The sequence below is a fragment of the Topomyia yanbarensis genome, chromosome 3 (assembly GCF_030247195.1).
Source record: "Topomyia yanbarensis strain Yona2022 chromosome 3, ASM3024719v1, whole genome shotgun sequence".
NCBI lineage: Eukaryota > Metazoa > Arthropoda > Insecta > Diptera > Culicidae > Topomyia > Topomyia yanbarensis.
Genome location: NC_080672.1, coordinates 258,958,657 through 258,973,159, shown reverse-complemented (window position 1 = coordinate 258,973,159; position 14,503 = coordinate 258,958,657). Strand labels below are relative to the sequence as shown.

Genomic DNA, 14,503 nt, shown 5'->3' with positions numbered 1-14,503 from the left:
AAAAATCTATGTGTAAAATCAATAGGCATAACGTTTACTTTTTTTTGAGTGTATGAATCGATGTATTTTAATATCGAAACGTCCCTACGAGAGCCTCAGCAACCCCCAGCCAACAAAAATTCGGCAAAATTAAGTGGATCATCGGTGAAAAAACTTCGGTGTGTAGAGTGAACGTTCCGCTGCGTAATGCAGCATACTGGGGAGTTCACCCAACTCTTCCCAGGCTCCGTTCGTCATTGAGAATGTTTTAAACCCCCTCAACAATTTTACCCATAACACGGGTCGCATGACACTATGGAATTGGGGTTCCCTGTTTGGTGGATTTTTACCACTGGAACAGGTAGTCCGTAGTGTAATTCTTAGCCGGTTGAAGCAACCACTACCGACACTACACGGCTTATCTACACTCAAAAAAAAGTAAACGTTATGCCTATTGATTTTACACATAGATTTTTGCAATTAACGGAGGGATATAGACACTATTTGCTGGAACATAAACTTAATGTGTGTATTTACAAGAAATATTAATCTTACATTTACATTTCATAACTATTAGGCACATAAAACCCCATTCTATAACAATATGCATATATAACTTATGTGTGTGCATACATAGTTTATACAGTTGACACATAGAATGTATGTGTGCGCGTGATAACAATAAAATTTCTTCTTCATATGCATTTTAAGCGGTTTGAAGCAAATAGAATTAAAGTTTGGATTTTTTTCAGTGTAGGCTGTTCGGTGAAAGAAGCTGACATTGAAGGACAGCTTCCATATTTAAATGGACGAACAGCCGCAGAAGGAAGGAAGGATAACTGGAGGAGAGGGATTTGAGAAACAGAGGTGACATTTTTGTCCACATGCACACAGACAACCCCTGTGGCAATGCTTACCGTGTCGTTTTGGCCAGGATCAACGGTCCAATGACGGCAGTCGAAATGTGACGTCAGTCGAAAAAATTATCTTGGAGAGTCTTTTCCCGAAGCACGACCTAACTGCACGGACACCTACACCGTACCAAATACCAAATACGTTGATGCAGGCGGTGGAAATGCTGGTGACAATCGAGTTTCCAACGAAGAGCACCTTATAGTGGCAAAAGGGTTGAAAGCGAAGAAAACTCCCGGACCGGATGGTAACCCTAACGTGGCACTGAAGACTGTGATCCTGGCGTTGCCTGGCATGTTCAGGATAATCCTACAGAAATGCCTGGTCAATGACTACTTCCCGGATAGATGGAAAATCAAGAAGCTGGAGTTGCTGCCAAAGCCAGAGAAACCAGCAGGAGATCTACCGTCATATAGGCCTATATGCCTGTTGGATACTCTTGGTAAGCTCCTGGAAAGGGTAATCCTCAACAGGCTGACGATCTATGCTGAAAGTGAGAACGGAGAGGCAGTTCGTGATCCGGAAAGAGATATCGACGGTGGGCACCATCCGCACAGTCATCGCGAGCGTGGAGAAAGCATTGAAGCAAAAGAGAAAGGGCAATCGCTACTGCGCTGTGCTAACGATAGACTGTGGGTCACGGCGGGAGTACCTCAGAGCTCCATACACCGCCCAACGCTCTGGAATATAATGTACAACGGAGTGTTAATACTAGAACTGCCTAGGGAAGTCGAGGTCGTCTGCTTTTCAGAGGCAGGTGTCTCATCCTATCCTTATGGCGTATTGAACTCAAAGCGAAATCGGACGAAGTTTCGTCTAATGGTCATTCGTTTCGTGAGTGCGTACAGAACGATATCGTTGGAAGCGGTATGCGTAATTGCCGGGATGATTCCCATCTGCATCATTCTGGCTGAGGACGTGAAATGCTACCAGCAGAGAAATGCACGTAATGCAAGGAGATTTGTCCGAGCGACTAAATGGCTCTCGAAATCGAACATCGGTATCGGGAGTAATCTACAGCAGTGGAATTCACGGTAAGGGTCTTTTTGGTGGCTAGGCACGAACGTGATTCGTGAGTTCCACACAGTGTCAATGCACTACAGACCAGATTTTTGGAGCTACACACACACACACACACACACACACACATCTTCCTGCAAGGCACAATACAGTGGAATAAAAGAAAGATCCATTGTTGCCGAGGCTCTCTACTATGCTCTTTCTGTTCGATATTTACTCTCGCTTTGTGGTTTACAGGCAGGTGGAAAGATTGCGCACTCCCCACATTTTTTTCGCTGCGCTTTACCCAATCTTCATAAAAATCAATCAATGTATTTGGGGCATTGGTATAGTACAACTGATCGATTTTTATGGTGGGGAAACTGTTTTTTCGTTTTCAAAGATGGTTTTCGAAGTTTCTCAATTAAACATTAACAACTTTTTGTAACATGTTATGTAAAAAAAAGAAACCTCGATGTAAAAAAAGTTGTTGCAAATGGCGGGTCAAGTAAACGTTTTGTGAAAATAAAACATTGGCACCAGAATTATCTAAGTCGCTTTATCTATTTTATTATTAAAAATGTGAGCGCGAGCTATAGTTTTGAGTAACTAATTTTTCTTTGGTGGGCTCTATCAGACGAACTAAGTCAACTAAGTTCTTCTGATTGAGATCCAAAACACGCACACATAAAAAACATTTTTTTAATTTTGAAGATTGAGATTTCTACTAAATAATCATAAATGGTTATAAGACTATATCTAGGGACTAAAGAATATTTTAACTGATTCAGTTTTTTTTAAAAGGGAAAAAGTGTTCCGATTTTGTTAACCAAAAACAAACGAAAGGGCTGATAAAAAGGGTCTTCACTGTATTGATATGGTCGACGACTCAGAATCAAGAATTCAATTCAAATCTAAAGTAACCTGATACCTACTAGGATGCTTCGTAATTGCGATGTTTTTCAACCAACGTAGGGATTTTGTTTTCGAACTCAAAATCATTTTCTTTGTACGAAAAAGGAAATACAGCCGGGTTTGACATTGCTTTGCTTCATAGCTTTTATTCTTGGAAATAATTTGTATTTGTTTTTTATCATTGTTACGAAAGTAAATAGTTTAGATGGTTTGACAATTGGATAGAGTTAGAGGTACATATTTTGTTAGTCTAGGGAATATGGTTGCTGTCTTGTAGTTAGCGGAAGTCCATTCCATATGAGTGCTCCATGGATTATTGGATTTTTCCTGCTGGAGGTTGTATTGTGGGGCACCAGAAAACTACGTGTGCGTTCGCAACGACCTAGTTGCAGATGTTGTGTGATGTATTCAGGAGATTCACCGTTGTATCCCTGCCTTATGAAGCAACATATGCGGTGTAGGTAATTTTCTTGTAGGCTGTGTCCCAGGATTGAGTTGCGTATCATTGCTGTTGTTTCTCGTCGTTTAATGTTATGGGTGAAACGTGTTGCTGCTTTAAAACAACGATCAAGCTGCCATTTGAGCGTTGCTGACAACCCAGGGTAGTAGACAACGTCGGCGTAAGTGAAGAAAGGTATGATCACAGACTGCACCAGCTTCTTTCGCGTAGGAAGTGATAGAACAGCTGCAAATCGTTGGAATGTGCTCAGAGAACCGAAAACTTTTGCGACCACACTGTTGATCTACGGGTCCACTTGAGGTTACAGTCCATTTGAAGACCGAGGTTAGTGACCTTCTTGGACAGAGGAATGGTTTCGCCGCAAAAACGTATATTTGTTATTGGAGTAACAGTTCCTTCTCGACAAAATATGATCGCATGTGTTTTCTTGGGGTTCGGATATAGAAGATTGTGTTTTGTCCAACGTTCGATGGATGTTAGGTCAGCGTTGATATCGGCAAGCAGATTTTCAACTTCCTCGATGGGGCCTGACACGTACAGCTATAAATCATCAGCGTGTAGCTGATATGCACATTTTAAGCAGCTCGGCAGGCTGTTGATGTACAAGCTGAACAGTAGAGCGCTCAGGCAGGATCCCTGTGGTGTTCCATCGAATACAGCTTTTTCCTTGGACTTTGGACATGCCACTTGCTGCATTCTCCACCTGACTTCGCTGGCCTAGGAATGATTTGATTAGAGCACATGCGGTGTCGGAGAAGTGTAATTCTGCGGCAAGCTTTGTATTCAACTTGTGATGGATGACGGAGTTGAAGGCAAATGAAAAATCGACGAGGGCCATGACTGTACAGTAGCCCCGATCGAGGTTGTTGTACCTGTCGTGAGTGACTTTTGCAAGCGCGGTCGTTGTACTAAAACCTTTCGTATATCCTGATTGGTGCTTCGCCATGAGCGGTGGATTAAAGTTTTCGAGGTGTTCGGTGATTTGGTTTAGCAGAATTTTTTCGAAAATTTTTGAGATGGCTGGTAGCAAACTAATCGGCCGGAAATCTTTAGGCTGCTGTGGGTATGTTATTTTTGGGATCGGTGTTGCAGTAGTCTTCTTTCAAATTGTGGGGAAAATTTGGCTATCAATAATCGCATTGTACAGGTGGACCAGCATCGGTATAATAAAGGGACAGAGCGTTTTGATGAAAGAGATTGGGATGCAATCAGACCCAGTGGCGTTGGTCTGGATTTCCCATATTCTCTTCGCTACTTCGTTTGTGCATGTATGGTGGAAGTGGAAATGCTCCCCGTGGTCAACTACTGTACGATGGCGCGGTTCTACAGAGACTAGTTCAGGTGTACTTACAGTTGGCAGTAGCCGATGTCCATCAACAAAAAAGTTATTCAATTCGTCCGCGCTTACATCCACGTCTGCAGCACTCTTCGATGCTTTTTGGATGTCTTCACGCTTTAAGTTGTTCCATAGTTTCTTCGCCGGAAGATCACAGAAGTTTCGCTCAGCATACCGTTTCTTCGCTACAAAAGCTAACGACGCTGCTCTGTCTCGCTTCCGGGTGTAGTCTAGCCAATTTCCATTGCCTCTCTGTCTAATAATTGAAAATTACAAGCAAAATGTTCTAAATCGTCGATTTAATCCCATCCAAATTGCGAAGAAACGTCTTCATCGACCTCGAACTTTACCGTAACAGGCGCCTCCACTTCCTCGACTATGTTTCGATCATTATCTTCTGCTGGCCTATTTTTAGCGTCCTTTGGAAAATGTCTGTACTTAACGTGCTGCGTTAAATGGTTCTGTTGCTCAAAAGTGCGCGTACAGAAGACGCATTCGAACATATTTTTGGTAGGTTGTGCCTTTTTGCGAACTTCCACCGTGTGGTATTTGCCCTTGTGAATAAGCTTTCCTACTGCACTGTCAAATCGAGCATTACACAACTCACACTTGAAAGTTAACATTTTATTATGAGTTTTGATATGCAAGTTCAACAAATGACGACGTTTGAAGGTTTTTGAACAGTGCGGACATTGATTTGATATCCCTGTGACACTACTAGTCTTCCTTGTAGGTTTCAAGCCATGTATTTGCTGGCGGTGCATTGTCAAAGATTTAGATTTTGCATAGTTTGCACCACATTGATCACAAGTATATCTCAAATATGTACTATGCGACGCTATATGGCATTCTAAATGGTTCTTTTGTTTGAACGATGCGGGGCAGATTGTACATTGGAAAGGGCGCCCATCATCAGAATGCTGCTGTTTGAAATGGATCCACAACATTGCTTCAGATTCGCATCTTTTGGTACACATATTACATTGAACTGATTTTATGGATATCCCAGTTTCGTCATGTTCAGAAACGACTCCATCATCTACTGCTGATAACTCACCCTCCAGTGGATTAACGGTTGACATAGCTTGTGGTTCATCCAGTTTGTATCCACTTCCAGATCCATCAGATATGATCGACTCGATTTCGTACTTTGTGGCATGGCTTTCACGAATTATGGTATCATGTTGTAGGCTGCGTTCTCTGAACAATTGGAAATCTTCCAATGCCACTGCGCATCTCCAGCAAATTGAACCTGGCAGATTATCATTGGAATCAATCTGTATACCTGTGCATTGAGCGATCAAATTTAGCAAGAAAGTATCTAGTTCACCAGTGTTAGATAGCAGTGGCACTAGATTTCGCACGGAGAAACAAAGGCGACAGTAGCTGCTGGGGTCCTCGCTGGGGCTGAAATATTCGACATAGTTTATTTTAGTTGTTGAAGACAAAAATTCCACAATAAGGAAAGTGGGTTATTCATTCAATTTCCAGATAATAGTGTAACATTTGAAGATGTTCCCAAATTGTCATGAAATTGATCAATATTGAAAATTGGGCGAGACAGTAAATCTGCAGGAGCCCCAAAACTCGAAATATCCTGGTTCAATCGTTTTAAAATTTTACAGTCCTTCATATAATTCCTCTTCAATACAAGCGCTTTTTCGAAATTGCTGTTATTAATATTTTTACAATCACAAGTTAGATATTTTTTCTAGCAGGAATCGGATGTTTGGCTTCAAAGTGTTACAAAAACTTCGAGAAGAAAAAAAATCTCCCGTTATTACCAAAATAATTTAAAGAACCACTGTACGAAATGTGAAAGCGACGGATTTTGAGTTACGTACACTGCAAAACGTTTTCGACGAGATATCTCCGGAGATTCACTGTCCTTTGCTAAATTTTTAGTATATTACAATGATCGCCACAATTGTTTGAAAAATGTCTTTTTTACCGAATTAACCTTAGTCTCTTAAATACAATATTACGAGCATTCGTCGAGATGTAAATTAATATAATTGAGTAAAGTGCATGTGCTGGAAATATTACAAAAACACTACTGGTTTGAGCCTGGGACTGGACATGCAAAGTGAAAAAAGTAAGGGTCACCGCGAACCGGCAATGGCCTGTCATTGCGAACCGAACCTTTCTTGGCGATTTTCATTCTCTTAAAATGGACAGTGGATATATACAAGGTGTTTTTAGAAAATATATTTTACATATTGCGTAGGTGCATCTATATGCATAGAAACAAATATGGAAAATGCAACGACATTGCGTGTATTTTATTATTCTGCTCAACATTTATGGTTAATGGAGTTTTACACATCTTGTAACCTAATTCATGTCATGTCTGAGCTCTATGTTTTTCCGTACAAAACTGTTCCTCATCGGCAGAAATTTATATTGGTAGGGAAAAAAAGCCCGTCTTCGCATATCCCGTGCTAGGGGAGCTAGCGCTACGCCATGACTTTATGTTACGCATGAACATAATATGAGAAGTTATCCGCTATTTTTCAAAACTACAACTACCATAATTATTTATTTTTGAATAGTCAATTCCTTGACCTTATAAAAGTTTGAACGGAAACGGTCGCCGTATGTATGTAATAAGTTACAATTACAATATGTATCTCTGATAGAATATATTTTTACGCTTCACTCTACCAAGAAATTTTGGCCAAACAATAAACCTGATGTTACCAACAAATAATAATCATTTTACTTACATGTTAATTACATCCATGTTAATTTTACTTATGTGACTGTTTGTTGAAAACATAATGTTGAATTGGATACTAATATTAAAATTATTATGCTTATGCTTCAGCAAGTTTCAGTTGCATCGAACTAATGTTTTTACTTCAAACAAAACTGAGTTCTTACACTCAAAAAATAAATTACGTTTCTTTCAAAAAATAAATTACGTTTCTTGTACGTGAAAACATGTGAATTTTATCCACCAATCCTTTCACTTACATTTTATAAGGTGGGACAATAAATCAGTATCTGCCCGCATAAATGAAAACTTTATCTGAAATCCTCCATATTATAAGGAAATCATAAGTGTTATGGTAACTACATACGTTAAGGCATATTTGTAATATAACGATAAATGCCTAAATGATAAATTTCTGTTAAATTATAAGACATTTTATACTGAAGATTTGTGTTATTGTTGCAATACAGGGAATGGTTGTAATATAATATGATAAATTGGAAAAAATAGGGGTGTTTTGCAGGATTAGAGTAGATTTGACGCGTTTCTGGCAAAAACCGTACCTTGTCAAAAATGAGTAGAAGTAGGTGAGAGTAGTCGGAATGATGTAGTATCGATGTCGTATTGAGATGACATACATCATATAGAGTTCTATGCAAACGATTTCACCCACACTACTTGGGGGTTTGTTTTCCTGCAGCTGTCATATATAAATCTGTTAGCCAATTTAAACATTTGAATTAGCTCTCGTAAAGTATTTATAATAGTGTTGAAATGCTCTATGTCGCTGTGAAACTTATTCGGGGGACGTACAAGTCCGGTTGGTCATATTCCATCATGAAAATAATCCGACCGAAAAGTTATTTTCGATTTGTTTTCCTCCATCTATGACAGGTGGAGGAAAACAAACCGTTTAATACACTAATACAGTTACAGATTGTCAAGTACTCTATTGAACTTTGCAAAGAGAATAGGGAAAGATACGAAAAGTGAAAATCAGTCAAAACGGCAACACTCCCTTTATGATGATTTCAACACTAGAATTTTGGCGACCGCTTCCACAGGCCGCACTTTAAATGACTCCTATTATATTTTGAAAACAAACCGTATGCCGATCGTTGGATTTGTTTATCAAACGATGTGCATTTCGAAACAAAGAGATTGAATAATTCTAAAGCTTGTTTTTCTCGTACATATACGCTAGAATGCACCTTACAATCACGATTGAACTAAATTCTGACGAAAATTCAAATTTCTTTTTTGATAGATGTACATTACTTATCTCCTCCAACTCAGGATTGAGTAATGTTTATTTACATTGCACGATTGGTCTGCTCAATAAGGTATTTTTGGCTTCACTCTATTCGTCTCTTTCCCTATCCTCTTTGGAACTTTCAAACAAATTTTACTCATTTTTGAGTAAAAGCGTTTTAGTTGCAATGAGTAGCGGAGGATAAGCATGCACCCTAACAGACACTTAGACCCGATAGACTGGGGGAAAATAAATTTGAATGCAGTAACGCTGTAGGAATGGCGGGACATGAATTTTAAACTGAATAGAACACCCGGTAAAACTGCTGCTGGGGACAGCAAGTTCTAGTTTTAAAATTTTTAGTTTTATATTACAGAAATGTCGAAATTTTAATTCCAGAACTGAAACACTCCTGAACATGCCCTAAGTTATTTTTATATCGTCCGCATTTGACAGGGTCGATAAAGTAGTTTATTATACACACTCATCATGTTTTAACCGCAGCATATAGTACCACCCGGGGACCATAACTGTACTACTCGAGAAATGGTTAAAGGTGGGCACAATACACCAAATGATCGGAATGGTTTGTGGAATGGTATGTTTATTTTGTGTCATGATCTGCTAAATATCAAAATAAACTTTAAAGCATTTGTCTATAGTGTAAGAATATACTAATTCTGTAGCGTGCTAGAAAATTGTACATAATACCAAATACAAATATTGGAAATATTTTCACATAGTTCCAGGCGTTTGGTCCTCGAACCAAAAGACAAGTTAGGATTCCGCATTCTCATCAGCAAACAAGAACTTCTGTGCTTGGCTACCCGAGACATCACTCGGAACCAGCGAGTTATTTAGATGTCATGCAAAACGTATGACTTTTTTGAATTAAGCGTCTAACTAGTGCCAGCTTTGGTACTAGTTTAGATTTATTGTCTAACTAGCTCAAAGTCTGGTGCTGGTTACTGATGAGGAGAGTCCGAAACGTAAAACATTCCAACTATATGTATGGTATTGTGCAGCTGTACACAAAAACATTTGGTTGAATCCAAAAAATTTTCCTTTTGGAAATATTTTTGCAAATACAAATACAAATTTGTATTTGATAATACATAATACCGCTATATTACCGTAAAATGAATTATACGTTCACCATTCTTATAATATGCCCTCAAATTTGTTCGAGAAAATTGGCATTTTTGAATGGTAACGTTACTTAACAACCTATTCGGTATATGGTAGAAGTGGCGCTAACCATAAGGTTTACGGCCAATTTTTTCACTGAATGAAAACCGGTTTTTGCCGAAAACCAGTTTTCAGATTGCTGGTAGGTAGTTGGCCGAAAACCGGTTTTCAGCGAAAAACAACTGTTGCGTTATATATTATTGTCTATTTCGAGATAAACTAGCATTTCGTCGATTTGTTGCTATATGTTTCACACATGCGTGCGAACGAAACAAAAATAAACGTCAAATCGTTTTTTCGCTTGCACTAATGCAAAGTGAATAGGCGCGTGATTCGGCACAAGGCTTGGCGGCGCATGGCTGATATGTCACGATATGGATTTTAGAAAAGATTCGCAATACTAAGCCAAAAAATCATCAATTTTACATGAAAAAGCACTTAAATATTAAAAATTACCAATCACATTAGATTCATGCGCAGCTATTAACATTCATAATTTCATTGATGAACAATACTATATCAATGACTTTCAAGTATTGCGCACTTCCCACCAACCTGGACTCCGCACTTTCGAAGTGCGAGTGATCAAACTGCTACTGAAAACTGCGAGCTGTCAAATCACATGTATTTCAAGTGATAGAGATGGTATTTTCATGGACAGACCAGTCGAGCTAACCAGTCTATGAGAAGAATTCAATAGAAGAATAGTAAGTGCGCAGTGTGGATAGAATCCAGTTTTTACTGCCACAAGCAATACGATACGATACATACACTCAAAAAATAAATCACTTTCAATTCACGGGAATAATCACGTAAATGAACGCTTTTCAAATTTCAACATACATTACCTGATTCCTTTATATGTCATATGATAGCCCTGTACAAGCTATGTATTAGGCACATAATCATTAAGTGATATGACGATTATCATTTACATGAATTTCATATGTGACAAAATTAAACGAGGTGACTGAGAACGTGTTCACTCATGCAGATATACCCCGGTTGTTTGCAATGGCAAGTAAATATTCTTGATACATAATTGCACTCCATTTGAAATGTTGTCAAACTGTTTATATTAATTCTAGAGAAATTACAATAAGTTCATTTTATTGGCGAAACCATCGTGTCGTATCAGATAGTTCTGGATTGCTGCGGAGGAAGCTTATACTGTCGACTGACGATCGCTTACCTACGTGGTATGTTGTTTTTGACCTTTGAGTTACTGCATTTGATAACAATGGTATTTATGCTTCTAGCCAAATAATCCGTTCCTGGCCAAGCACGTGCCCGTTCCCCAGAAAATAAATTAATTGCAGCAGTGCGATGAGAATACGTGAGGACGAAAGTATGCTGCCTCCTTTTCCGTTACCCTGTACATGATAGAGGTGATGGACATCATCAACTATAGCTATTACAGAAATGTTTACCTGGTTTACACTTCATAGTAAACCTATGGGACGATTAGAGAATTGATATTTGGGAGAAACGTCACACAACGTTACTAAGCAGTGATTCAGTACTGGCTGATTATGTACTCGTTAACACTACTGTTCCTTTTTAGTTATCTCTACTTGGAATGAGTAGAGTATACAGTTCTTTTCCATAATTTCGACAATTTTGCATATAACTCTTTTTATCAATTCGTTTCAAATATCTGTCGACCCATCCATTATCATGGAGCATTGGAGTAGCCAGATAATATCATTTCGTCATCAATGCTAACATTTGCTTCATGACTAGTGTGTTTGAGAATCGAGTAACTTCACAAATTCGCATACAAATAATGGATTCTTGTATTTAGTTGTAGCACATAATTGTTACTTTATAAAAATACTTCAATAAAGCCAATTTCTCTATGTTTATTAGATGCTGCTTTGTTTGTAATAAAAATAATTGAAAATCCCTAAATTAAAATAATACACATGAAAATATATACGGTTTCCTGTAATTGTTACGTTTGACTCCATATTATCGTTACGTCTTGTTTCATGTAGTTGATACGTTTGGTGTCATGTAGTTGTTATGTTTGGTTTCGCATTACTCTTACGTGAATTTCTATTGCAAATTATATAAAAAACACTTAACCTTCACAGAACGAATCACATATTGAAACAGATACTATTATATCGGTCGGCCCGATAGAGTTTACGTGAAAAGTGCGGTGGATGAGAACCACATATGTTATCACGTAAAAGTAATATGATTTATTTTTTGAGTGATACATTCTATGTGATTGTGTTTAGAGAACATGAAAATTACGTGAATATACGATGTGAAAAAGTTGATGGTTTCAATCAGGGTGGCCAGACCTACCGATCTATCGGTAGGCCTACCGATTTTGGTCTTCCCTACCGATTCACAGACGACCAAGGGAAAACTACCGATATTTTGTTATTCCTACCGAAAACTACCGATTTTTATTGATCTTGGACACATCCTACTTAACATTCATTTTTGGGTTGGATTTGGTCTGAGATCTGTGTTTTCAGTATTTGACAATTCTATGTCAACACTACGTTTTTGGGACAACAACCCGGCCTACCGATAACTACCGATAAACTTTTAGTGCCAATTTCTTCGCCGGGATGAAAACAGGTTTTCGTTGAAAACTGTTTTCGCCTAATTGTTCACCAGCAACCCGAAAACTGGTTTTCAGCGAAAACCGGTTTTCATCCAGTGAAGAAATTGGCCGTTAGTGACCTTACCGATATTAAGGAATTCTATCTGGCCACCCTGGTTTCAATATGGTTTCACGTATAGTAACAGCACAATGCAAATGAATTACGATCGGAGATACTCGAACACTTTTCTGAAGGTATTTAAACGTAAATTTAATCTATTATGTACAAAATGAGCAATAAAAATAAAATGAAATTATATTTCAGAATGCGGAAACGGAAACAAGCTGTAAGCATTAAAGGAATCAACGAAAACTGCGACGAAGTTTGTTAATTTTTCAACACAAAGGATGAATGGTAAGAGAACCGGATCTAGTTCTTGATAGTTATACAAATGCTATTAATTATAAACAAAACATATAAATATAAGATGCAATACAAGAAAATTCCATGCCCATTTATTTATTCACCGTTTTCCACTCTTTTTAAACACATGAGAAAAGCTATTTTTAATGCAGCTATTAATCACATGAAAATCATGTAAAACATCTATTTAATCTAGAAAGTATGTGAAATTCTTATGTAAGAGAAATGAACCTCACTTAATATATACATGCAGTCGACACTGGTTTAAATTAGATTGACAACCAAGGGTGCCAACCTTCCAGATTTATCTGGATTCATCCAGATTTTCAAGTGTCGTCCAGACATACAGATTTATGTTTGTCTGATCCAGAATTCTGAAAATTTGTCCAGATTTATCAAGACAATTTCGAAAATAAAATGAATTACAAAAATGCATAAAGGATTTTTGAACTGCTTTTTGACCTACGATTTCTAAAGCAAAACTTTTTAGAAATACTGGAAACACAACGTACCAAAGTTTTTTTTCGCTAAATGTGAATAAATTTTGTTGAGTTTTAATCAGCTTCGAGTTCAGTAATGCAAGATACTGAAAGCTCAGAGACTCAAATTTAATTCATATGCTTTATGATGTAAATTAAACATTTAAATTGGTCAGATTGGCGGCGCAACTAATGAATTTTCAGAAAGCCGAGATATATTGTTAACATTTTATTAGAGCGACCGAATATAAAAGTCGCAAGGACAAAACATGCTTCGTAAAACCCGTTTCAAATATATTAGAATATAAAAACCAGATATAAACATCAAGCATAAAAATCGGACCGGGACTTTCCTCTGCAAGAGTCGGATAAAAAAACCTTCAGTATAAATACCGGAAGAAAATATGCCCGATTCTTACAAGGAAGTTTTCGTTAGCCTTTAATCTTGAAAATCACGAGCATCTGTAGCTCCTGCGAACGTTTTATTTATTTTTAACCTGTTTTTATACTGGAGGCTCATTCTTGCGGGTGAACATTCTTTAAGCGATTCTGCTGAAGAATCTCCGTCCGATTTTTACGCTTGAAGTTTATTTCCTATTTTTATATTCTAATGAATTTGAAACGGAACGTTTTGCGAAGCATATTCTATCCTTGCGACTTTTATTTTCGGTCGCTCATTAGTAAATTGCAAAAAGTACAGCTCATAGATGTAAACTCACCCAAGTAACCAATAAGCATGCTGAATGCGTCTTAACGGCTACTTGATAAGCACTTAAGTCGTTTTAAATGCTATTTAAAAGTCGCTTTTGGCAAAATATACGGCTACATTACTGCTGTGCTATGAAAATGCTTTTTTACTACTGTTGTGCACTCAGAATGCTGCTTACTGGCAAGAAGTTTTTAAACAGTTTTTCAAATGCTGATTAACGAATGCCAGCATACTGCAAGAAGCATCCGGAATGCAAATTTTACGCTACTTTACTGCATACACTAATGCTTGTTGGTTACCTGGGCAATATTCAAAAAAAAAATATTTTTTTTTGCTATCCAGACAAATCCAGACTTTTTCCAAAATTTTTCCAGACTTCTTGGGAAAATACTTGGCATCCCTGATGACAACAAAGTTTTCTATGTGTGAAACATGCAATATTTACGTGAAAAGTGTCATGGAAAATATTTATATGTTCTTGCATGATAATTTTTTTGAGTGTATTTGTGTTCGTGATGGAAAACATGACAATTCGAATTGTTTACATTTTGCAGTTAGTCTCTTTTCAAAT

The 14,503-nt window shown here is 37.8% G+C and overlaps 1 protein-coding gene across 1 annotated transcript; it reads right to left on the bottom strand.

The window, feature by feature from the left end:
- Positions 1-2,924: 2,924 nt before the first annotated feature.
- Positions 2,925-7,460, bottom strand: LOC131689359 (zinc finger protein 470-like). Its single transcript, XM_058974388.1, has 2 exons — positions 7,328-7,460; positions 2,925-6,008 (listed from the first exon to the last, which is right to left on the bottom strand). The coding sequence occupies exons 1-2, from the start codon at positions 7,378-7,380 to the stop codon at positions 4,901-4,903; spliced, it is 1,161 nt and encodes a 386-aa protein (XP_058830371.1). The 5' UTR covers positions 7,381-7,460; the 3' UTR covers positions 2,925-4,900.
- Positions 7,461-14,503: the final 7,043 nt, after the last annotated feature.

Bases quoted from the DNA above. Each gene is read 5' to 3' on its own strand.
- LOC131689359 (XM_058974388.1), bottom strand. From the start codon at position 7,380: ATGTTTTCAACAAACAGTCACATAAGTAAAATTAACATGGATGTAATT. The intron at 6,009-7,327 runs GTAAGTAAAATG...CGAATATTTCAG, and splicing joins AACATGGATGTAATTAACAT to CCCCAGCGAGGACCCCAGCA.